This window comes from Cinclus cinclus, chromosome 18 (assembly GCF_963662255.1).
Source record: "Cinclus cinclus chromosome 18, bCinCin1.1, whole genome shotgun sequence".
Classification (NCBI taxonomy): Eukaryota; Metazoa; Chordata; class Aves; order Passeriformes; family Cinclidae; genus Cinclus; species Cinclus cinclus.
The window spans coordinates 3,421,995-3,447,501 of record NC_085063.1 but is presented as its reverse complement, the minus strand read 5'-3'; the positions used below and the strand labels follow the sequence as shown (position 1 = coordinate 3,447,501).

The 25,507-nt window shown below is 55.4% G+C and overlaps 1 protein-coding gene across 1 annotated transcript; it reads right to left on the bottom strand.

Annotated features, from left to right (window-relative positions):
- Positions 1–12,860: 12,860 nt before the first annotated feature.
- Positions 12,861–25,238, bottom strand: SNTA1 (syntrophin alpha 1). The gene is made up of 8 exons (XM_062505026.1): positions 24,974–25,238; positions 22,482–22,667; positions 15,198–15,396; positions 14,900–15,107; positions 14,702–14,832; positions 13,485–13,681; positions 13,223–13,410; positions 12,861–12,953 (listed from the first exon to the last, which is right to left on the bottom strand). The coding sequence occupies exons 1-8, from the start codon at positions 25,236–25,238 to the stop codon at positions 12,861–12,863; spliced, it is 1,467 nt and encodes a 488-aa protein (XP_062361010.1).
- Between the last annotated feature and the right edge of the window lie 269 nt (positions 25,239–25,507).

Below are 25,507 nucleotides of genomic sequence, written 5' to 3'. Positions count from 1 at the left end.
TTTGTATGTGTAAACACACACGCATAAATCAAATGGTAATGATGTGTGTATCTATATTTGTGTACATATAAAAGCTAAATTATCTCAAATTTATCCAATGCCCTTTCTATCTCCTATGTGCTTTAAGTTCTTATGTATATACAGCCTTCATATTAATATGAAAAGAGCACCTATGAGGAATACAGATAAAACACTAAAGAGCCTTCCTGGTGGATAAGTCACTCCTAATTCCTTAATTTCTTTCTGCTTGTTCCCCAGAGCAAGCAGAGGAAGATACATAAATAATTCTGCACATGTTTATTTAACCTCCTTGTTTAGCCAGTTTTTGTGGGGTTTGTATCCAGGATACCGGCACTGATGCCAAGAGGAGTCTGTGGTTATCCCAGGAGCTGGTGCTTTGGTCCTGATCCAGAGAAAACCTTGGAATTACAAGCAGGAAAATAAGGTTACCTCAGACAAGGTAAAGTCCAAGAGGAATTAAAAAATCCTGGGGAGATCTTTGAGCTGAATGGTCCTTGAGATGAATTTTCCTTGAGCTGAATTTTCCTTGGACAAGGAGGGTGGGATGCCCACACCTCTGAGCTGTGTGCAAAGAGCTGGGGATTTGTGGGTGTCCCACCCTACCTGCAGCATCCCAGCACCTTCCCCTTCGCAGAGTTAATGCTGAACCTTCTCTGGCTGGAAGGAAAGGCAAGCAGAGGAGACAATTCTCCCTCCTCCTATTTAAAAACTGCAGTACCCTGAGATCCACATTGTCTCCCAAAGGGAGTCTTGGGCTCAGCACGGATTCTGCTGTCCCTCCACCCTCTGCCCATCTCCCGGGAAGTTTCTTCTGGAGCAAGGAGGAAAGCTCCTCCCAAAAAGGGTAGCCCAGGGTCTGGGGTGTTTTGTGTGTCAGCGAACACTCAAAGGGCCAAACGCTCCTGCTGGAAATGGGCACCAGAACCCAGAAAACCAGGGAGATCAGCTCAGATGATGCCTGAGCATACTGAGCCTAAAAACTGGAGCTCATTCTAGCCCATTACAGGATTTAGCAGTGCCCAACCCAGGCTGGAGGTCTGGATTTATCACAGAATCATTCTAGAATGGTTTGGGTTGGAAGAGACCTTAAAGATCATCCTATTCCACCCCCATGGGCAGGGACACCTTCCACTGTCCCAGGCTGCTCCAGCCCCAGTGTCCAACCTGGCCTTGGACACTGCCAGGGATCCAGGGGCAGCCACAGCTGCTCTGGGCACCCTGTGCCAGGGCCTGCCCACCCTGCCAGCCAGGAATTCCTTCCCAATATCCCATCCATCCCTGCCCTCTGGCAGTGGAAGCCATGCCCTATGTCCTCTCCCTCCATCTCTTGTCTCCAGTCCCTCTCCAGCTCTCCTGAAGCCCCTTTAGACCCTGGCAGGGGCTCTGAACTCTCCCTGGAGCTTCTCCTCTGCAGGCTTTCCCAGCCACCAGCTGCTGTTGACCTCCTTGTCCGTCTGTCCGTCTGAGCAGCGGGGTCATTTGAAGCGCGACGTCTCCATCCTCAATTCCTCCTCGGTTAGTTGCAAGATAGGAAACTCGGGATCATCCGAGACAATTTCCTGCGAGCAGGAGGCAGGATGGGGAGGGATGGGGAGGGATGGGGAGGGATGGGGAAGGATGCGGAGGGATGGGGAGGGATGCGGAGGGATGGGGAGGGATGCGGAGGGATGCGGAGGGATGCGGAGGGATGGGGAGGGATGGGGAGGGATGCGGAGGGATGCGGAGGGATGGGGAGGGATGGGGAGGGATGGGGAGGGATGGGGAGGGATGCGGAGGGATGGGGAGGGATGGGGAGGGATGGGGAGGGATGGGGAGGGATGCGGAGGGATGCGGAGGGATGGGGAGGGATGCGGAGGGATGGGGAGGGATGGGGAGGGATGGGGAGGGATGGGGAGGGATGGGGAGGGATGGGGAGGGATGCGGAGGGATGGGGAGGGATGGGGAGGGATGGGGAGGGATGGGGAGGGATGGGGAGGGATGGGGAGGGATGGGGAGGGATGCGGAGGGATGGGGAGGGATGCGGAGGGATGGGGAGGGATGCGGAGGGATGCGGAGGGATGGGGAGGGATGGGGAGGGATGGGGAGGGATGGGGAGGGATGCGGAGGGATGGGGAGGGATGCGGAGGGATGGGGAGGGATGCGGAGGGATGCGGAGGGATGGGGAGGGATGGGGAGGGATGGGGAGGGATGGGGAGGGATGGGGAGGGATGGGGAGGGATGGGGAGGGATGCGGAGGGATGGGGAGGGATGCGGAGGGATGGGGAGGGATGCGGAGGGATGCGGAGGGATGGGGAGGGATGCGGAGGGATGCGGAGGGATGCGGAGGGATGCGGAGGGATGCGGAGGGATGCGGAGGGATGCGGAGGGATGCGGAGGGATGCGGAGGGATGCGGAGGGATGGAGCTGCCGCACGGCACGAGCTCCCCCTGCAGCGTCCGGGGTACAGCGGCAAAGCCGGGAGCCCAGACCAAAAAACCAAAAATAAACTCCCCCTAGCCATCGACATGGAGCCAAGCCGGAGCAAGGGTCACCCCCGGCGTGGAAGGAGATGCTCGGAGGGTCTCCAATCCCTCCTCTCCCTGTTTATCTCATTTTTCAGCAGCACCTAAAAGAGAAGAGCAGCCAGAGCTGGGGGTGTGCTGAGAGAATCCCTTCAGTGAGTGTGACAGGGGGACAGACCAAGCCCCCACATCCCACTGCTGCCACCAGCCTCCAGCAGCCAGCTCCCACCTTTCTGCTCTGGCCAAGTTGACAGATTTTTATATAAAATATAAATTATATTAATATATCTATTTATATTAAAAATAAATAAATATATATAAATAATATATTTTTATATTTATCTATTTTATATATATATCATATGCTCTGGCCATATTTTTATAAACTGTGCTTATTTTGCACTCTTTGTCGATAGATCTAATAGAAGGGGGGAAAAAAGCACTGATATTTTGGGATGCCTGAAACAGACGTTTTTGAAATTTCCAGAGCCCTGGGATCATTTTTGGCTGCACTCTGGCCCATTGCTGGTGGCTTTGGATGCAATTTTGGAATTGCTCTCTAATGGAGAAGAGAGCTATTTATGTATTTATGTATTTATGTATTTATATCTCTGCTGGGCTGTGCTGGGCATCCTGGAGCCAAGCACCTCAGTTTCTGCTTTAGGCTAAAATGACATGGATATCAATGCCACCCCACCAGGGGAAAGGGGAGGCTGAGGAGAATGGAAACCATGTCCAGAGGAAATCCCCTCTTGGCTGCAGGATGTGGAGCTGGGGGCTCAAGCCCAGGTTATAGGGCTGGGATTCCTCAGCTCCCTGGCCCCAGTGCTTTGGTGGGAATATGAGCAAAGCCACACGAGCACAGGGGATGCTGGGCACGCTGCTGGCTGCAGTGGCATTGCCAGGGCTTCTGCAGGCAATCTGTGCTTCTCTTGCTTCCCTCTAAATGTGAAGGTCATGGGAATTACCATCCACTCCACGCTCACTGCCCTGAGCTGGAATAGCATCCCTGGCATGGGGATGTGCTGTAGGGCAGTGGAGACAAGCTGCAGCGCCCAAGTCCTTTGTTATCTCTGGCTCAAAAGAGATCTGGGATATTTCCTCCAAGATATCCATGCGATGACTTCTCCCTGCTGCAAGGAAGCCCACAGAGGGTTTTCTCTGGGCAGCAGATTATTTCAGCCCCAGGTCTGTGCTCTCCCCTGCAGAGCAGAGGCACAGAGTGCCAGCAGCATCCAGGGATGCCATCACCCTTCCCTCAGCACTCAGGTGAATCCAGAAATATTTCCAGGTGTTTTGCCAGGAGAGATTTCCTGGGACAGTGATGTCAGTCTGCCCTGGGTGGGTGTGAGCATGGCAGGGTCACCACAGACAGTGTGCAGCAGCAGGAGGAGGGACAAATAACAGTTCACAGATTCATAGAATCATGGAATGTCCTGAGGTGGAAGGGACCCACAAGGATTATGGAAGTCCAGCTCCTAACCCTGCACAAAACAACTTCAAGAATCCCACTGTGTGACCCATTAAGGCATCCCAGCAGCAGAGAGCTCACAGCAGGGAGGATGCAGCCTCTGCTTTTGGGTCAATTCTTTCCCTTTCTCCATTCCTAGGTCAGGTTCCCCCCTCCACATGGCAGAGAGCACCCACAAGAAGGATTCAGACAGGGGGGTGTTTTTACCCCACACCTCAGTGCTGTCATCAGGCAGGACCCTGGGATGCCCCAGACTGAACCCCAAAACCCAGAGAGAGCCATGAAACAGCCCCAAAGCACTGAGCAGCCCCAGCACTCACAGGCTCCTGTGGCTGTCAGGATATCCCTCCCTGCCCTGGGCTTCAGATCTGCTCCTCCATGGACAGTCCTGCACAACCAGGACACAAGCTGTCCCTTGTCTGGGGGTGCCAGGGCACGGCCATGGGGACATGGAGGTCCAGCCAGGTGCTCCACACCTGGAGCAAGGTGATTTTCCCAGGGTATCGCAGCCCTGCCTCCCACCCCAGGCAGGTTCAGACACCTGGACTTTTCCACTGAGGAGGTCACCCCTAGGCTCTTTCTGGGCACAAAACCTTGGGTATCTTGTAGGGAAAAATACAGCTTTTTTCTTCTCTCCCTTTTTCCAAAGTTTTCTGCAAACAAACACTTTATCACCACTGGGGAAATGCTGACTTGCCAGCACTGTTTTTTAGCCTGTTTACAAAATTCAAACCCAGGAAAAGTTCAGCCAACATGCTTGGTCTCCATGATTTTCTCTTTGCCAAAAGTTCAAAGCCTTCCCCATGTGTCCCTGCAGTGCAGGGGGATGTGATGCCATGAGGATGTCCCTGAAGTCCAAAGGGATGTGATGCCATGAGGATGTCCCTGCAGTGCAGGGGGATGTGATGCCATGAGGATGTCCCTACTGACACTGGAGCTTTGGCTGCTGCCACCAGACCCCAGCAGGGTCCCGGGGCTCCCCTGCAGCCCCCCTGCCCTGCACCAGCACAGCCCCTCCATCTCCAGCCTTTTCCAGTGGATGTGCATTGCTCCAGGTGCACAGCAGGGCTCAGCTCATCCACGGTGCTCTCCCACTCACAGCACAGGAACATGGAGGAGACGGAGGCAGCGAGTCCTGGATCACAGAATATCCTGAAAGGACCCACAAGGGTCAGCAAAGACCGGCTCCTGGATGTGGCCATGGGATCCTCCTGCCAGGGCTGTGTCCCCATCCTACCTGTGGAAGGTGGCAGAACTGTTAGCAACACTTTCTGGGCTCCTCCGGCTCGTTCTTCTCTTTGCTGCACAATATTTCATCATCCACCTCACTGAAATGTATATTTCCCTTTTAAGAGCTCTCCTAGAATAATATATTTTTTTATTATCGTGACAGTGAGGGCTCCTGTTGCCATGGCTACATGCCCTTTGCTGGAGCAGGAGCTTTCTGGGTACTGGAAATTCCACAATTTTTCCTGATCTACATGGTTTGATTTTATTTTATTTTAATTTGGTATTTATTCCCATTATCATCTGCTGAAACAACAGGTCATTTATATTGCACATGGATGTGTCACCAGTACAGCAAAGCCTTCAGAAACCTTCTGCTTCAGAAGGAATTATTTTGGGGAGGAAAATATCTCCCATGCAGCATTGATAAATATAATATAACAAAAACACAGGAACTCTGAATAGGTCTCATCTATATCTCACCACATCATACATTAAATCCTATTTCTGGACTCCTGAATGAGTGCTATAAAACCAAGCTGAATTTTCTGTGCTTTTCATCCCGTTGCTGCAAAACAAACCTTTATCTCCTGGTTGTCAACTGAGCCCAACTCTGGACCTGAGCCTCTGGAAACCTCATCTATTTGAGAACACTCGGAGGAAAATTAAATGGATGTAATAAATTGAAATACAGATAGATAGATAGATAGATAGATAGACAGACAGATAGATAGATAGGACTATTCAGTTTTTTACTGCAGCATTTCCTTACAGACAAGTGCCATAAGATCTACATTTGGAAAGGGATCATACATGGACAAAGACATTATAGGAACTTTCCCAAAGATTTTAATTTCTTGGGATATTTCACGCTGCAGGATTGTGCTCTTCTTCTGCTATCAACACACACTGGGAGGAGGCAGGGATGTGCCCATTATACAGAAAGGGAAACTGAGGCACAAAGCCAACCCATCCCTGCTCCCAAAAAAGATGAGCAGCAGAGCTGGGGTGAAAGCATCCGAATTTCTGCTGAGTTTTTCCCCAGTGCTTTTAGTAACAGCATCCAAACCATTGCCTCCTTGTTTCCTGGTAAGGAGGGTGATCCAGGTGTCACCTGTGGGTTCTTTTCTCTGTTTCATCATGACCAGGGATGCTGCATGAGGCCCATTTCCTTCCTTCCCTCTGTACTCTCAGCTTCTATTGTTATTTTAACCAAAAAGAGTAGAAATGAGTGAAAGCAGACTAATATCACATAGAAACTCCAGAGAGAGCAAATAGTCCAGAAACTTGAAGATTAGCCTATAGTAAGGCAAAAGAGTTCTTACTGAAGTCTTAAAAGGAAGCAGACAAAGTGAGGTACAGAGTGGGTTTAGCTGGAGCACACAGGAGAGTCCTGGGAGGGGAGGTGAAGCTCCTGGAGAGTGTGTGATGGCAAGGAAACAGCAGCTGGGGATGGGAAATAGGGCCCATCCCAAGAAGAAATGGGAATAGGTGTTTACATTCCCACCTCAGCCTTGTGGAGAGGCCAGCTCTGCCAGGAACAGAGGCAGGGAGAGGCAAAGGGACGTGCCAGTGCTGCCCAAAGGGACTGAGGAACAGCTCCAGCTGCTCTGAGGTCCCACCTGGGCACAGCATCTATTTCCCTGCCCACACCAACCTGCTTTGTATCCCCCCAACAAGGAAATTCCCACCCAAGGATGCAGCTGAAAACTTCCCCCACCAGCTGCCCTGTTGTTTTGGGGGAGAGTCTCCCTGAGAACATCACAGGTTAAAACATTTTCCCCCAGTTTCCTTTACCCTTAGTTCCAACAGGAGAAGAGGGACATCCATGACCCGTTTCTCCTGCCGTCCATGAGATTCCACATAGTGTCCTGTTCCCATGGAGATGTCACATGAGGCACCTGGAAGGGACCCAGCACCACACCCAGCACTGGGGAGGAAGAAAAGGAGAAACAATCAGTTTCCAGAAGGGATGAAAAGAGCAGGAACATGGGAGAAAGCAGCAGCCCAGTGGGCACAAGGGGAATTATAAATTCTCCAGTCCTGCCTCCCATCCCTGGCTTCCAGGAGCACCCATGGAGCAGGATGGGGTGTTTGGGTGCCCCAAGCACCAACCCACATTTAAAGTGCAATTTTTAGGTGCAATTTGATAAAGGTGAGAAATAAGCCTTTTTTTAAAAAATATTGCTTTTCATAGAATCATGGAATGTATCCTGAGTTGGAAGGGACCCACAAAGATCATCAAGTCCAACTCCTGGCCCTGCACAGGACAACCCTCAGAATCTGGAGTTGCACACACAAATTCTGATCTCAGTTCTCATGTCAAATCCTGATGGGATGTCCCTGCACAGAACTTTGGTTTTTCAGGAAAGCAGCACATGGAGCAACACTGGGAAAATACAGCAAGAGCATTTCAGATAGCTCAAGTTCTGTAATTAAAACAAAGATATGAATTTATTCAAGTACTGTATTAGCAAAGGAAGAAAAGATTCAGAGTATTTTGGACTGTTTAAGGCTGTTTCTGGGATGAGGCTCTTCCCAGGCAGGTGAGAGGGAGTTGTGCTGTCATGGTTTACAGCCTGACTGCTCTGTTTGGAGGAGGCAGGAGGAGCGCTGAACATCATGAGCAGCAGTGTGGGAAACCTTGTCCAGACACTTAGTGGATTTAACTTCATAAAGTGGGAAGCTATCCCTTGGGAAAAGACACTGCATGAGGACAAGGGTGATGGATATAGGACCTGGGGGCTCCCAGGGGTGTTTCAACTCCCAGAATACCCCAATGTCCCACAGGCTTTTATCCTCACCAGGCAAACACTGGGCTTGGTTCCCCTGGAGAAAGGTCTGGAAAAGCCCATCCCCATCCAGGGATGTGCACAAGGATGGCACGGCCAAACTGCCACCATGGGGCACATGTGGGGCTGTGGAGCCAGGGGTGTTCCACAGGATGCACTGAGGGATGTGCCAAGGGATGTGCCATGGGGTGCACCAAGGACTCACTTTACAGGCAAGGATTCAGCCGAGGCTGAACGAGAGAAAATATCCTCATTACAGCCTCGGATCCCTAACATTTAATATATCTTTCCCACTTCCCCAGGGCTCCCTCCTGGGGAAGATCCCTCCTGTTTACATCCATCAAATGCCAAATCCAGTTTCCTCATGCCCTGACGGGGCAGTGTGAGTGGGATCACACAAACTCCAGGTGAATATTGACTTTCCAATGACACTGTTCTAGCCCAGACACCGCTCAGCCAAAGGGGGCCAGTATGCCGGCGGTCCAGCAGAGGAATTATTTGATTCCCCTGCCCTGCAGCATGCTGTCTGCCAGGAAATTTTCATTTGTTCTCTCCAACTCGAGAACCAATTGTAAATGTCAGCACTAAACACTCAGATTTAAGTGTTGGGTTGTCTTGTTTGATTACGGCACTGAAAGGTCAGAGCTGACTAATGGAAGTACAAGCGGTGTCGGGAGGGAAACTGTGTTCTGCCGGGGGTGAGCAAACACCTGGGGACAACCTAATCACTCTTCCCGCTGCATCTCTCTCTTCCCTCTCCAGCTTCTTCAGTCAAGGCAATTTTTCAGGTCTTGCAACCTGAAAAAGCCATTTCTGGGGAAAATTCCTGCTCGTGACGTTGCTGTTGGGGATGCCGAGAGCGCTGGGTTTCCCTGTGGAGGAAACAGACCTCACCTTGCCATGGCCTGCCTGGGTGTTCTCCAAAGGGGAAGGGATCGCAGCAGAACTGGGCTGCTGTCACCCCCACTGGCATTTTGCAGCTCTCTCCATGCATGGCTGGGGCTTTAATGCCAAAGTCTCTGTGCCTCGACTTCCATTTCCCATTTCAGCCCTGCTCTGGCAAATGACATCTCCCAAGAGCTCCACGTAGAGGGCAGAACAGGGCTATCTTCCTTCCTCCCTTTCCCATTCTCCACCACTCACACACCTTTGAATTGCCCTTGCTGTTAGAATTATGGTGACCAAATAAAACTTCAGCTGCCTCAAAGTGACAAAACTGAGGAAATCAGCTTTAACCTGAGCCCATTCCTCTCATTCCAGCTTTGTAAGAGTTCATTATATTTATTTTAAATCTGCTTTTAAATCTGCCTAGCAGAATAAAACCCTTAGGAGCTTATACACCTCTCCAGGAAACAGCATGGTGGTCCCAAGCAGGAATGTTCCTCACTCTATACAGATACCATTCTGCTCTGGGATTCAGTCCCTTTTGCCAACCCCAAAATGTTCCCGGGGCAGAGAAACTCAGTGATCCCAGATATCGGAATGTTTCTGGACATTTACATCAATGAGTGTGGTGTGTCTGCTAAGAGAAAACCCACTGCCCTACCCTGGAGGAAATGCCCCTAGGCATAACTAGCTTGTGGTGAGAAAAGAGGTTTCTCCCAATATTCTTCACTACTTTATGCAGATTCAATGTATCCCATTGGCCCTTCCCCTTATCCTGCCTCTGTACCACTCCCTCTCTATCCCTATACAAACCCTTGCTCTGTCTGACTTCCCTGAGGCTTACCTCGTCCCTGGAACCCTCCACAGCACAGACCTAATAAATAAAGACTTTCTGTGGAACTCCAAATGAGGACTCCATCACTCCTGCATCACCCACCTCGCAAGAGCTGAAATTGCTGGGCAGGAGCACTGTGTCCCCAAGGTGTATATTTCAAGATGCTCCTTTGGGAAGGTTGCAGCACTCTGATCAACACCCACTGCTGTGACAAATGAGCATTGGAAATTTTAGGAAAACTAGAAGTGTTAGGGAATAATTGCAATGTTTTTTTTCCCCAAGACTCTGGGGTCTGTGATGAGCAGTGGCCTCTATTTTATGGAACCAGACTGGAAAATAGCCAGGGTCCCCAGGGTGCTTACAGCACCTCTCCAGACATCTTCCCAGGAATCCAGGATCCTGCTGGGCTTAGGGAGACATCTCCAGCTACCTGAGCCTCCTTTTCGTCCAGGCTGAGCTCCCTCAGCCCCCCCTGGTGCTCCAGACCCTCATTATAAGAGACAATTGTCTTACTCATGGGTCCCTTTGCAGGAGCATCCCTGGGAAAAGGATCCCGTTAAGCGATGGATGGTGTCACAAGGGTGAAGAGGCTGAGAAACCACCATAAAATGTAGAAGGGGAAAATACCCTCATACTGTCACCAAATGCAAAGAAAGCCAAGAAAATAAATATCCAACTCCAACCTGAGCTATTTCCTCCTTGGCTCAGGCATGAAGCAGCAGCTCTGGGCAAGTTAAAGTAGTTTGTGGTCCATAAGATTAATAGGAAATCTGCTCTGGATTGGGAGCGATTCCCTCTTTTATTGCAATGAACCCCAAAGACTAATGGCTGCAGGGCAAGAGGAGGAAGGTAAATTGCAGTAATAATGTGTTTCCTTGTGCTGACATGCGTTTGATCACAGAAAAATACACCATCTGTTTCTAAATTACTTATTGTATTGATTTAACAGTTAGGAATGGGGGCGGAGGGGATCTCTTCTTTTCTTTTGCAAATCCATTTTGCGAGGTCTCCTGGAAATCTGACAGTTATGTGCAATAAAAAGTAAGGGCTTGTTCATCATGAAAGATTCCTGCTGCCAGCCATGGGGCTGTGCTGGGACGAACGGGACATCCCCTTCCTCTCCATCACCCAGTCCTGCCAGGAGCTGTGCAGCCGAGTGCTGATGTACCAAATAGGAACTATTTCTTACACCAAACACACTCTTACTGTGCTGCCTCTCCCCTGTGAGGGTGGGCAGGCCCTGGCACAGGGTGCCCAGAGCAGCTGTGGCTGCCCCTGGATCCCTGTCCAAGGCCAGGTTGGACACTGGGGCTTGGACAGCCTGGGACAGAGGAGGGTGTCCATGCTCATGGAATGAGATGAGTTGACAGGTCCCTTCCAACCCAAACCCCTCATCTTATGGCTCCTCCTTGCCCACACCACACACACCTCACTGCCCTAGTTTCTCTCAATTTCGATGGATTTCCCTTTTTTGCAACTTCTCCCTCTGCACCCCAAAGGCTGCCAGAGCATCAGGGTCCCTGCCCTGGGGAGCAGTTCAGCACATGCTAAAAGCATGTGTATCACTCCAATACCTCCTTCAAGGCTCCTCCCTTCACAGGGCAGCAGGATACCTGACATCACTAAAAACAACAGAATCCTAGAATGCTCTGGGCTGGAAGGGACCTTAAAGCCCAGCTCATCCCACCCCTGCCATAGGCAGGGACACCTTCCACTGTCCCAGGTTGCTCCAAGCTCCAGCCAGCCTAGCCTTGACCTTTTCCAGGGATGGGGCAGACACAGCTTCTCTGTTATACTGCTGCCCATCAGTTGTCATTCCTCTGCCTGCAGCCTGAGTGTTTTAGTCCCTGGCTAATGGCTTTCCTGGGAGACTCCAGGTGCCCCCATGTACAGGGCCAGCTCAAAAGGGGGTGGTTAACCCAGAACTTGGCACTGCAGTGATGCAAACAGAGCCCTTTCCCGTTGTCCCAACAACTTTTCAAGCCTCTGCTGCTGTTCAGCCAAGCAGCTACTTATACTAGAAAAATATAAAAAACAAAACTTTCTTGAGTTTAGAAAGGATGCCCACCCTCCTCTGAGCATCCTAAAGTGTAGGGAATCCAAACCCATCTGATCTCACCAAAGCTGGTGCTGCTGCATGTCCCTCTTTTCCACTCCCAACACAGTACTGGGCACCTTAAAGACTTTGTGTCCCCACCTGAACCCCTTGCAGTGTCTCTGGCACCACCAGCTCACAGCAGTCTCCAGGAAAATCCCTTCCTTCCCCTGCTGGAAAACCCCAAGGCTCAGCCCGGGCACCACCCACAAACTGACTTTCAACTTCTCCAAGTGAAACCAGGAGACAGACCTTGGCTCTTGCTGGTTGTGATCTGCAAAGTTTATTTAACCCCTCCAAAATAGGCATTTTCATGCAGAATCTTTTGGTTCATAAAAGAAGTCATTCCGCAGCAGCCACCTGATAACCCTCCCACCCAAACCAAGAAATAAAGTGACCCCAGAGTGCACAAAAGCAAACAAACCGTCCAACTCCAATAGAGAAAAGTGGTTCCTATCATTCCATACCATATGGAAAAATTTGGCAAATACAGCTGATCTTGCAGTTCCTGTCCCTTAAGCATTTTAGAGCTGGTTGAGCCTCCAGCCCTTGGGTTGCCTGTCTGGAAAACAGACACAGAGCCTTGTGCTGCAGGACTGGGGACTCTCCGAGGGGTCCAACCCAGCTGTGGAAGAACTGCTGCATCAGCGTTTTGAAGTGGGCAATATAAATATAAAACATGGATATAAATGGGTTCTTTGTACAGAAAATATCATCTCTCAAGGCACTGGGGTGATGGCCACGTGTCCACTCGTGGGCTCCCAACAGGCTTCTCCAGCCACTAAGGAAGGAGGGGAAGAAGGCACTGGAGAAGTCCTGGTGCTGCCATCCAAGAGGGATTTCACCCCACTGCTGCCCCAAACGCCCAAGAGGGGCTTTTCCTGGCTGGATGGTGCTTTTCCTTGGTGGGAGTGATGTGATCCCATGGGGGCTGTAGTCTCTGCGGGATGGCTTGGGGCTGGGTTCGGCCAGAAGGGAGGTGCATAGATGGGCCAGGGGCTTGGGCTGCTCCGGCCAGTGCTGGGCTCCCTCATCATGCCAGCAGCCCCAGCCGGGTCACCTTGGCCGACAGGAAGGAGTGGATGATGAAGACGATGGTCTTGGGGCAGGAGTGAAGGTCCAATTGCTGCAAAAAAGGAAAGGAGGTATATTTGCAATGGGGAAGGCTGTTCCTGCATCAGCCAGCTTTCAACTGGGAATGCCCAGAGCTCCCCATACCCACCACAGCTTTACTGGGGCCTGGGAAAGGCTGTGCAACCCCGGCTGGGGTGGGCAGAAAGGGCCATGTATCACCCCCATGCCAGGCAGGATGGATGCCGTGAGCGGGGTGGGTGCTCTGCTCCCCCTCTCCCCCTGGGAGCCTGGGTGGGGCTGCTGAAGGAAAAGCCAACTCACGATCTCTCCCTCCGGTCCACCAAAGTCCAGGTAGAGCATCTTGGTGCCATCATCCGAGGACATCTGCAGCTTCTCAAAGGGCTGCTGGAGCAGGATGGTCCTGTTGAGCCCGGGCTCGCTGGTGGAGATGGTGAAGCCCTTGTCGATGTGGACGGTCAGGGTGCAGTCCTGCCCCTTCCACGTGCAGGCTGGGGATGGGGACGGGACAGGGGTGAGCCGAGGGTCCCGCCGCACCCTCCAGCCCCCCCGGGACCCCGCTGACCTGCCGAGACCTCCTGGGCCAGCTCGGCGGCGCCGTGGGTGCCGTCCACCAGCAGGCGCGTCCACAGGGCGAGCTCTCGGGGGCTCTCCAGGCTGAAGAGATGGGTCTGCACGCCCAGGCGGCCGCCGGCACGCAGCGCGAAGGAGCGCTCGGCCTCGTACAGCGCCGAGCCCTTGGCCGGCCCCGAGTGCACCAGCCTGCGGCACGGCCAGCGCTCAGCCCCGTGTCCCGCACGGCCCCAGCACCAACACAGCACCGCCCCAGCACCGCACCCCTGCACTGCCCCGGCATAGCCCCGCACTCCGAACGGCCCCAGCACGGCCCCAGCACAGCCCCGTATCCCGCACGGCTCCCGCACGGCTCCAGCACGGCCCCAGCACAGCCCCATGTCCCGCACGGCCCCAGCACAGCCCCGTATCCCGCACGGCCCCAGCAAGGCCCCAGCACAGCCCCGTGTCCCGCACGGCCCCAGCACGGCCCCAGCACAGCCCCGTATCCCGCACGGCCCCAGCACGGCCCCAGCACAGCCCCGTGTCCCGCACGGCCCCAGCACGGCCCCAGCACAGCCCCGTATCCCGCACGGCCCCAGCACGGCCCCAGCACAGCCCCGTATCCCGCACGGCCCCAGCACGGCCCCAGCACAGCCCCGTGTCCCGCACGGCCCCAGCACGGCCCCAGCACAGCCCCGTGTCCCGCACGGCCCCGCTCCGCTCCGCGGCCGCCAGGGGGCGCTGCAGCCCCGCGGATGAGGCCCCGCAGAGTCCGCGCTGGAACCGCCCCCACCCCAAAACCCCGCCCGAGTCCCGCCTGAGCCCACGCCCTCCACCCTGAAACCCCGCCCGAACCCTCCTCCGAATCCTTCCCTCAAAACCCGCCCTCAAAACCCGCCCGACACTCGCCGAAACCCCCGCCCCATTCCCGCTACTCAGCACCGTGCCCATGGCCCTGACACTCCCCTTGCCCACCGTCACCATCCCCACTGCTCTGACGCCAGCCCTGGACTCTACCAACCTCTCAAACGCCCGTGCCACCATCACCAGCCCCTGCTACCACCCTGGAGTTTTGTCCTGACCCCCAGCCCTTGACACCATCCCTGGTCACTGTCACCACTTTGGGGGGTCTGACACCAGCCCTTAGGTTCTGCCCTGACTGCCCCCAGGGACTGCCACCACCCTATGCTTGAGCGGGGCAGAGGGCACTGAGCTGGTGGCCTCTACCTGGTGGCGATGAGGGGATAACTGTGCGTGGGCTTGCCCAGGGCGTCCCGGCTCTGTGGCAGGCTCCCATACAGCAGCAGCTCCTTCTCTGTGAGCACGGCCAGGAGGTTCCTGGTGCCGGCGCTGGGGAGCTGAAAAGGCACTGGGTCAGGGTCACCGGCAGCACGGTGGCCTGGGGTGGCGGGGGACCGGGGGTACCTGCTCGGTCAGCCAGCCCACGTGCTTGATGTCCCGTCCGGCCACCGTGCCGGCCCCCGCCAGCTGTGCCCGCAGCTCCTCCTTCACCCGCGGCAGCAGCGCGGCCGCGTTGGCCTGGATGGCGCCGAGCCACGACTGTGCCGTGGCCTCGTCCTTGGCCCGCAGGAAGAGGGCAACGCGCCCGTCCGCCGAGCACACCTCCAGGTACCTGCAGGGACACGGCCCCGATGAGTCCCTGCCTGCCCTCGGCTCCCCGGGGCACCGCGGTGGCATCGCCGGCCCAGCGCCAGGCGCTGACCTGTGCTCCGGGTCAGCGGGGAGGCACTTGCGGGACACGTAGCACATCTTCAGAGGGACGCTCCGGCTCTCCCGGAGCTCCTGAGAGGGCAGCAGTGGGGATGATCGCTTCTGCTGGGCAGCAGGAGAGGGGTCCCAGCTGACCGTCGCCCCCGCCGAGGAGTTCTTGAAGTAGGGCGAGATCTCCTTCATGTACTTCACTGGAAGAGAGGCAGCACCCGCTGAGGACATGGCACAGGCCAGGGCAGCCTCATCCTACCCTGCTGAAAACCTCTGCACCCTCCCTGCATCAGAACTGGTGACCCCTCTACAGTTCCCCAAAGCCGCCACCCATGTCTGCTGTGGGTCCCCAGCCCCTGCGGATGCAGGGGGGGCACTGGTGGGCAAGGTCACACATGAAGTGACACAGAATCACAGAATGGTTTGGCTTGGAAGGAACCTTAAAGATCATCCCATTCCAACCCCCTTTATTCCATTTATTGGGTATTTCAAGCAGCATTTAAAGGACCTTAATGCTGGCACATTCATGCCAGAGCTTGTAGGGCATCGGGAAGATCTGATGTCAGTGGGGCTTTCCTGCATGGTACAGGGGGATGGAGCGTTGTGTGGCTCTTGGGAAGATTGAGGATTTGTACACTAACCCCAGGAATGGTAAGGGTCCTGCTGCTAGAGACAATTATGGGAGGTTGTGGCCTCAGTGATAAGAGCAATTGTTTTAGGAACAGGACATTGCTTATCACAGAATCGTCTGTGTTGGAAGGAAACTTAAAGCCCATCTCATTCCAGCCCTGCCATGGCAGGGACACCTTCCACTGTCCCAGGCTGCTCCAAGCCCCAATGTCCAGCCTGGCCTTGGGCACTGCCAGGGATCCAGGCGCAGCCACAGCTGCTCTGGGCACCCTGTGCCAGGGCCTGCCCACCATCACATTACACCCTGAACACTCCCAGTACCTCAGCCCCAAAATCCAAGACTGGGGAGCTCTGCAAGAGGGATAAAAACGGCCTTTGCCCCCTTTTTTCTTTCCCTTTAACCCAGATGAGTTCACAGATCCAGGCTTGAGCAGTTCCCTGGGGCAGCACACACAGCCAGGGGTGGGAAATGGGAATGAGTCCCAGGCCAAAATTACACAGTCCAAACTGTGCTGGTACAGCCAGTCCTGCTGCCAGCTGAGGAACAGCTCTCAAATACCCTGGCTTGGCCCCAGGAAAAGCCTTAGAGAGTGCGCTCTCTGCTCGCACAGCCCTGCCCTGTGAGCTTCAACCCAAGGACAAGAAATCTGTCCCCAGCGAGCCTGGCTCCAGAGCCACAGCCCTCAGAGCCATGCTGGGATGGCAGCTGGCTCCAGAGGTTTGGAGGAAGGGGGAGATGAAAGGCACCACAAATTGATGGGGCCCCACAACCACATCCTGAAAATGACTTTGGCAATACTGGTTGAATAACTCCAGCTGAGCAGGAGGGATGCCAGTCCTGGCCCTGCTGTGGGGCAGCAAGGGAGCAGCTACTGACTCCAGGGAAGGGTTTCCCTTTGGAGGCCCTTAGGAAAACACCACGGGACAGACACATGCCTGCAGCCACGTCCCCCGCCATCCTGGCTGATTCCACGCCAGGTCCAAGCCAGCAGAGTGGGTGGCAGGATGGGGGACACAAGCTTGGCTTTGCAGCCAACACTTGTAGGTGGCTGGATGGGCCCAGCTCCATCACTGCAGCCAAGCCACAGCAGGCTGATGTACTGCCAGGAAGGAGTGCTTTTCCCACAAGGAAAGAGTCTGCATGCAGAGCCATCCACTCCCACACTTCACCTGGCCACCACCACCCATCTCCCACCCATCTTCCCCCGAGGTCACAGCCCCAAGGCTGCCAGAGCTCCAGGAGCGTTTGAACAATGCTCTCAGGGATGCACAGGGTGGGACTGTTGGGATGTCTGTGCAGGGCCTGGGGTTGGACCGGATGATCCCGGTGGGTCTGTTCCAACTCAGCATATCCTGTGCTCTCCCCTTTCATTCCTACCCCAGTGAGCTCCCTAAAACCCCTCAATCCTGACAGCCCGGCAGGAGCTGCAGGTAGGGCTATAAATGGCCACGGTGCTGTGCCACGTGGGCCGGGTCAATCCGCGGTGACCCCGAGGCCAAGGCGGCGGCGGGGGGCCACCAGCCTCGTGCCCTGCACCTCCCGTTACAAAAATAGCCACGTTCCCGCAGGAATCCGAGCCACGCTAGAGCTGACCCGAGCCATTAATCTTGGCAGCGGGGACCTGCCATTATCCCGGTGCCTGGGAACTAATTGGAGTTCAGAAAGATGCCATTGAGCCGCTGAAACCCGAGCGGAGCCCCTGCGCCAGCCCGGCTCCCCGAGCACGCCGGGGACGTCACCGGCATTAGCGGGGCGGTGGCAGGGCCACGTCCCGAGGGAGCCGCGGAGGACAGCAGCAGTGCCCAGTCCGGGACAGGGCACGGGGAACGAGGCAACAGGCAGGGCGTGCGTCTCGGAACGTGGCTTTAAGGAGCGTTCCAGGCTGGTCGCGAAGCACGGGGGTCCTGAGGCAGCACGGGGAGCTGGGAGGTGCTGGAGGCTGCGATGCTCCCTGGCCAAGGGCAGGTCACCACTCCATGAGAGCTGCTGTCCCCTCCAGTGACCCCAGCACTTGCTTCGCAGAGGGCTGACTTAACACTTCTGCCAGTCCCTTCCCTGCAGTTGGTAATGAATGGATTAATTAATTACCTCCATCTCATTAAAGCATACGACTCACACCATATCATGCATCACCTCTGCTAGTGGTAACTGTAATTCTTGAAGTGTTTTTTCTTTCTAATTAGCATCTTGCAGTGCTGGGGCTCCTGTTTGCTCCCTGTCAGCCTGCACCCTCCAAAAACCACTGGGTAGCAACACTGCCTGGCTGCTGTTGACTTAAAGCCACATACAGCAGGCACACAGCCCTTGGTGGCTGCTGGGCTAATCCACACGGCCTCCAAAGCCACCTGGGCTCTCCAGGGAAAGAGCCTCTCCCAGTGATCCTCTCCAGAACAGAGGTCAGGGGACAAATAGGACCTGTAACTACTCAGGGCTTTGCACTAAGGAAAACTTTGTTTTAGGGTTTTGGGGAACAGAAAAATTATCTGGGTGTGTGGTCACCCATCCCATGCCAGGACAGTGCCTCTGCAGGGGGCCAGGTGGTGGCACAGGAGCTCCAAATCACTGCAGCATCCCATGCATCCTGAACCCTGGAGCCAGCTGCACCAGGGACATGTTTAACCAAAGGCCGTGGTCTGCCTCTGTGTTGCAGGTGTTTTGTTGTTTTTTGGTTTTTTTTCTTCAAGCACGCCAGAAAGGGGCTAAAACATCAAAATTCCTTGGTTTTACTTCTTGGGTAGAAATTCTCCCTCTCCATCACCCCATCCCTCAGGAGGATGGAGAACAATCACAATAACTCCTGGCACCCTGGATCCTGAGTCAGCACGACCTACCCCACACATCCCCATGGCTCAACACTGCTCAGAGCCAAGCATGAGCCCACAGAGCTTCACTGAGGAGCCACAAGACTTCCTCCAGGCAGGAAAACAGACTTGGACATCCAGAGCAGGCTCAGGAACACCCTCACACTGCTTGGGGCACCACCACACTCTGCTTCAGCCTGGAGATCACAGCGTGGATTCAAATAAGAGATTCCAGATTCCATTTCTGGTCAGGAGTAGGATGGTGCTGCTGTTTCTCCTGCCAAAATCTTCCCAGCATCATCTACACAGCTAGGCTATCACATCAGGAAATCTTCCAGAGAGCTCCTGGAGATCGAGTGCTGGCCTACAGAGATGCTAATCCCACCTCCAGCTGCTCCCTCTCTGCCTCAAGATTACTGACACAAAACTGGCATGTTAAACTGGGGGGCTGAGCAAACACACATTCCAAAGAGACACCCTGAAATGACCTACCAGCTCCAACCTGATGCTCTGATGTGCTTCCAAAAAGGTCAGCACAGACCCCAGCACCCCACCTTGGGACCATGCCCTGCTCCTGGCTCCTAGTATGAACACAACACCTGTCCCAGCTGCCTCAGCTCAAGTCCTTCTACCCACAGAGGAAGATGTCATGGGATGCTGCAGGGTGAGGCACCACTGCTGTTCCTTCTGCCCCAGGATCCCATCCCAGTACTCAGCTCCACATTCCATTCCCAGCTCTTTGCTAAACATTCCCCTGTGCTGCACAGTCAGCAGGGAGATCATGGGACAACCCTCCGGGTTTCCAGGGAGGAGAAACAAACCCAGGAAACCCCGCAGGAAAAGCAAAGCTTCAGAGCAGCAAGGCGTGGAGGTGGCAGATGTGTCCCATCGCCTCTTGGCATCATCCCCAGGGCAGATCCAAAGCCTTCCTTCCCAGGGTGATGGCAACCAGCACTCTGGAGAATCCCCAGCCCCAGTCTCTCGCAGCACCCGTTTTTCTGAATTTCAAACTTCCAAGCAATTACTTGGCCAAGCAAGTCCTAAAGAGCAGAGGCAGCCCCAGGAGCATCCCTGTGGCAAGCAAGTCATGGATGTGAGATGCCCACAGCTATCCCAACTCCTCCTGCCCACAGCTCCCAGTTCTCCCCTGTGATAATATAGCACAGGAGCCTCACCAGCAAAACCACTCCTGTACCCAGAACCCTTCCCAGGGCAGCTGGAAGGATGTTCATCAGCCTTGTCCCTGCCATGGAGAGTCTCTAAATTCCACGGAATGAAAATAAGGAAAAAAAAAAGAAGGGAAAAATAAGGCAAGGGAGAGCAACTCTCCCTGAAATAACAATGTAATATAAATACAGTCCAGCTCCTCCTGCAAATACCAAGAGAGTAGTTTGGCACATCCAAATAAAATCTTGGCAGGACACACAGAGAGGTATCTGCATGTCCTCACGCCTGGGCAGCAATGACATCCAGGAGCCTGAAGCCAAGCTGAGCAGCCCAGGGTGAAATCTGGCACATGGAGCCACTGCTGATACTCCTATTAAAACGCATCACCTCCCAGCTCTGCCACTCTGGGGAGTCTCAGCCCAGCTCACTGCCCTGTGAGGAGATGCCAGATCTCCAAGATTTGTTACCTGCTGCAATGCCACTTGCAAACCACCCTAAAAACTCTGGATCCCAGGAATGATTGTAGCCAGAAGCAGCAAGGAGTGAACAGACAATGGCTGTGCCAAATACTCTCGTTTAGCACTCGGAGTGCCATAAGGAAAGCTGGAGTCCCTCCTGGCAACATGCAGGGAGCAGAAAGTGTCCAAGTAATGATAAGGTGCTCTTTTTTAAGATCTGCCTTCTACAAGCAGGAGAAGGCAGCAGGAAACCCCCGGAGTTAACACCCTCCAGGCACTTTAAGGCCAGCCCCTGCCTCTCAGCCCTGCTACCTCTCCCTGTGGCAGGGTGTTTGGCCAGCCAGCTCCTGGACAGCCACAGCAGTGGCAGGTATAAGCAGGGCCAAGACCTCCACAGGGCAGTGACAGCCTGACCATAGCACACTCCCATGGCTGTGCTGCACTGTGCCAGCAAGCCCAAAAACAGGGAGGGGATGGAGATGTATCACGTTTATCAGTGACATCAGTGATCAGATGAGAAGTGGAGATCCCTCCTCTGCTCTGGCTGGACCCCAACAACATCAGATACAAAGTGATCCTAGAGCTCCAGAGTTCTGTAGTGGGAGCCAGCCCAGCCCCAGTCTCCTCCCAAGGAGGTACCTGCTGGGAGTTGTAATTAATTAAGGAATCCAGCAGGTCATACCTGAGCTCAGCAAGCTACTGCAAAGGTCCTGCCTGCAGCTGCCTCCCAGGAGGGGGACCTGGATCCAGGGGATGGAGGAGGAGGAGGGGTCCAGGCAGAGAATTTTTTCTCTCCAGAAAGGGCAGCTCCTCTAAACCTCTGGCAGCTCTGGCAGAAAGGAAACCCAGACCAAAGGATGAAAAGAAACAGAGGGAGGGTGGTCCAAGAGCAGCAGCTCCAGGCAGGAATTTCACAGACTCACAAAGAAAGAAGCTCTTGTATTTCTCTTTGGTCAGAAAAAAACAACAAAACCACCCCACCACCAACCCTATCTGCTCCCAGCAGCTGTGCAGAGCAGCACATTCCTCTGGCTGAACCGTGGTTCTGAGGCTCCCAGGAGAAGAGGAACCCACAGCAGAAAGGGCTGAGTGAAGCTAAAAATGAAAATCTGGAGCTGAGACAATCTGGGGAAGGCACAGGAAAGCCGGAGCCATGGTGGTCGCTGGCAGCACAGCACACAGAACTGCTTTGTCCAGGGACAGCCCCAAGCACTGCCCCCAAATCAAACCTCCCTTTGGGACCTGGGAAGGGTCTCTGGTGCCAAGAACCAACCCACCCACCCCCCCCTCACCCCCCCCGTTAAGCAGAGTGACCCCATGGACTGGTTGGAAATGAGGAGAGGGGAAGGCTCTTTTCCTGAGGGACAGATCTGGGATGCTTATCCCAGCCTGGCTGAGCTGGCAGAGGGTGGGCAAACATGGACAGAGGTGATGTGAAGGTTAACCAGAGAAGAATGGGGTCTCTCCCTCAGGAACTCCCATAGTTCCAAACCATCAACCCTCACCCAGTCCTCAAGGAGGGCTTGAGTGGCTCCTGCAGTGTGCCAGCCCTCTCAGGGCTGTGAGACACCAGGGACCATCTGCCTGGTACTGAGAGGGAGCCTGTTCCCAGGGAACAGCCTGCTCTAGGGTGGTGAAGGCTGCATCTCTGGTATGTTTGTAGCCTCAGCTTCCATGGATTCCCTAAGTGAGCAGCATCCCCTGGATGGGTAGTTCCTGAAAAGGCCCTGCCTCCCCCTCCACCTGCCCAAAACCCACCCAGCAAACCCCAAGGTGCTCAGCAGGAGTGGGAAGCCAGTGCACCCCCTCCCCGCTGGCATAAACCTACACCAGCCAGGGATGTGGGTTTAAATTAAAACCATGGGAAAACCAGAAAATGTTTCCTCTTGCCCCAGGAATTGCAGACGTGGGGGTGATGCTGTGCAATGAAAGAATCCCAAATCCCAGAAACTTGTCCCACACCTCCCACTGCTGCCTGCCCGAGGTCCCACAGCAGGGAGACACAGCCTCTGGGCATGGAGCACTGGCACACACATCCTTTCCTCTCAGGAAGGAGACAGGGAGATCCCAGCAGTTACCTCCAGCTCTCCGGATGAGCACAGACAAATTACTCTGCATATGTTGTTTTCCATTTGAAAGAGTATGCAAATGCAGCTGCAGATGATAGCCACCCGTGTCATGCCAGTACAGGAGGACCCTTCTGCCCCCGTCACATCCTTGTCTCCTACCTTCTAAGATCACTTCCTTGCCCGTCTTCTTCAAGGCCTGCACGGCCTCATCGTGCGTGGCCTCGGACAGGTCGGTGCCATTGACGGCGAGGATGGCATCCCCCACGTACAGCGCCTCGGTCTGGTCCGCTGCCAGCCCCTTAAAGATCTTGGAGATCAAGATGGGCATTTTATTCTCTCGGCCACCTTGAAACAGAAGAGACAGGGAGCGGTTGTGGCTGTTGGAGCACTCAGAGGAGTGGGTGGGGAGGGGGATGCTCTAGTACCAGATGGTTCCAGCAAGGCTGAGCCTTTCTGCTGGTACTCAACGCACTGTGCCAGGTCAGCCCACTGCCCACTCCCCCAGATACCCACAGGACACCTGTACCAACCACAGCAGCCAAAGTACCATGAGGCTCTACAGCTGATGAAGTGATTGCTCCAAAACCACTCAGATTGGTCATAGATTATTCACAGAGCGAACACATAACCTGGCCATCTCCCCATCAGTTTTGGCAGGAAAGTGTATCTTTATTTGCATTGTTAATCATTTGTGCTGAGCAACTATCCTGGCTCCAAGGACCTCATGATCTCAACAGATAAGACAGCTGAATATTTTTGGAGAGGCCAAAGAGCCAGAGAGAGGTGAACCAATCTGGCTGCGTGTTCCTGTCCACACAGCAGCCCAACTTACCGACTGCTCCCCGCTGTCCCTACTGAAAGAATGCTATTCAAACTCCCGGCGGCTTCAGGAGATCAATTTGCACATTGACTTTTGAACCCGCAGGGAGATCCGAGCTGCCTCCGTGCCAGGGCACAGGGATGCAGCAGCCACTGCCCGTGGCAGGCGGGGATCAGCAATGCCCGATGTGCCCCGGGACAGCCTGTCCCGAGGAGTCTCCGAGAGATGATCCTCATCCAAAGGGAGATGCTGTGCCCAGCGCGCTGTCACCGCCCGCCCCGGGCTGCTCCAGCCAGTGCCACAGGCATTTCCTCGCTCAGCCGCCTGCCAAGCCCTGCGAGGGCTCCGGTTATCAGCTGTCAGAGGCCCCGGCGGGGGCTGCTCCGTCCTTGCAGCAGCAGCAGCAGCTCCTGGCCGGGCTGCCAGCTCCGAGAGCCCTGCCAGAGCTAAGAAGCTCCGCCAGCCCGGCTCTCGCAAGGCTCCCCGCTGTCTTGTCAGCCCCAAGCCACGTCCCGTGGCAGGACATTCGCCCCCCGGGTGACACCCAGTGTCCCTACGGGAAACACGGCTGGCGCATGAACAGTCAGCAGCCCGGTGAGGAGTGATGTCCTGCCCTACCAAGGCTGCCCCACCCTCTACAATAGCTTCCATTGCCCAGTTTTGATGGCAACTACTTCTTTTCCACATACGTCACTGCAAAAATAAGGTTTTAACTGAACCAAGGGAAGTTTTTCCTTTCCTGGGAGAGCCACAGAGTAACCAATAACTTGGCAGCCAAAGGATGGCTACTAAAGGGGGTTTGTGCTTCCCAAAAAAAAAAAAAGGTTGGCAGGCTCGGGCACCCTGCAGACACGGCCAGCAGTGTCGATCCAGTTCCCGCACATTCACATTGCAAAACCTCCCCTCTTCCAGAGGGAGCCGGAGGCTGCGTCTGTGTCCCCTCTGAGCTGGGAGGAGAAGCCACGTCAGGAGGAGAGAGCTGCCCCGTCACTGCCCCCGGGGTTGCCGAGCCCGCTGCCTCTCACAGCCACGCTCCGTGACAGCCCTGTCCCTGTCTCCCCGCTGCCCTTCTCATCCTGCTTTCACAGTTTCCAACACGCTCGGAGCCACGTGAGAATCAAAGGCAGGCAGAAAGGCAGGAACGCCATCCCTGCCCTAAGAAGTTTCCAGCCTGAAGTTCAGGCGAGTCACCAAGGAGCGGGCCAGCTCGGGAGGGAAAACAGACATTAAACAGGGAGGCTTCCCGTAGCCGCGCTCCCGGGAGCACATATCTCCAAGCCCGAGTGCGCTGGTTTAACACACCACCCAGCGCCGGCAGATCTCCAGGGGCTTTACATCGCTCCCTTCGTTTTGCTGACAGTTTTAAAGGGGCATTTCCCAACTCAGGAACACGGTTAGACAAGGACACACCGGCCCACCCCTCCCTTTGGCTGCAAAAGGACTCGTTTGGTGTAACCGGGTGCCCCCTGCACCCCACCTGCCCCGTGAGACAGAACCCTATCCGTGGGTGCGGGGGGCAGCGGGAGCCCCTCGGGCACACAAACCCTGCGGTACCTCATCCCGGCCGGGACGCGGCGGGCAGGCACTGGCCGGTCACTCCAACACACCAAATCATCGCTCTTTCCGTAGGCTGGGAACGGTTCGGGTCCCGTCACTGCCACGTGTCCCCCTCCCCGTCCCGAGCTGCGGCTGGGGGTGTGAGGACCCCGGCCTCAGCCCCGCTCCCCGCGGGGTTCGCTCCGAGCGAGCTGCGGGACGGCAGCAGCAACAAGTCCCGCTGCCGGTGCCCCCTGTCCCCCCGCCGCTCCGGAACCCCCGGGCCCGGCCTCACCTTTGATGCTGATGCCGAGGCCCCCCACATCCTGCTTGACGACGCGCACGGTGCGCCTGATGTTGGCGAGCGCCTCGGGCGCGGCGGAGCCCGGCTCGCCGCCGTTCAGCTGTGCCGCCGGGGCCTCGGGGCCGGGCCCGGGGCCGTCTGCCGGGCTGACCCCCAGCACGTCCTCGGCCAGGGTGAGCAGGACGCGGAGCCACTGCCCGCTGGGGCCGCGCAGCTCCAGCAGCCCGGTGCGCGGAGCGCGCCTGCCCGCCGCCATCTTCGCGCGCTCCGCGTCCCACACCGCCCCGCGCCGCCCCTCAGCGCCCCGCGCACCGCCTGTCCCCGTCCCACACCGCCCCTCAGCCTGTCCCACACCGCCTGTCCCTGTCCCACACCGCCCCTCAGCCTGTCCCACACCTCCTGTCCCCGTCCCACACCGCCTGTCCCCGTCCCACACCGCCCCTCAGCCTGTCCCACACCGCCTGTCCCTGTCCCACACCTCCTGTCCCCGTCCCACACCGCCCCTCAGCCTGTCCCACACCGCCT

Excerpts from the sequence above, each read along its gene's own strand:
- SNTA1 (XM_062505026.1), bottom strand. The coding sequence starts at position 25,238 with ATGGCGGCGGGCAGGCGCGCTCCGCGCACCGGGCTGCTGGAGCTGCGC. Across the intron at positions 15,397-22,481 it reads CAAGGAAGTGATCTTAGAAG|TGAAGTACATGAAGGAGATC; the intron begins GTAGGAGACAAG and ends CCTCTCTTCCAG. Across the intron at positions 15,108-15,197 it reads CCCGCTGACCCGGAGCACAG|GTACCTGGAGGTGTGCTCGG; the intron begins GTCAGCGCCTGG and ends GTGTCCCTGCAG.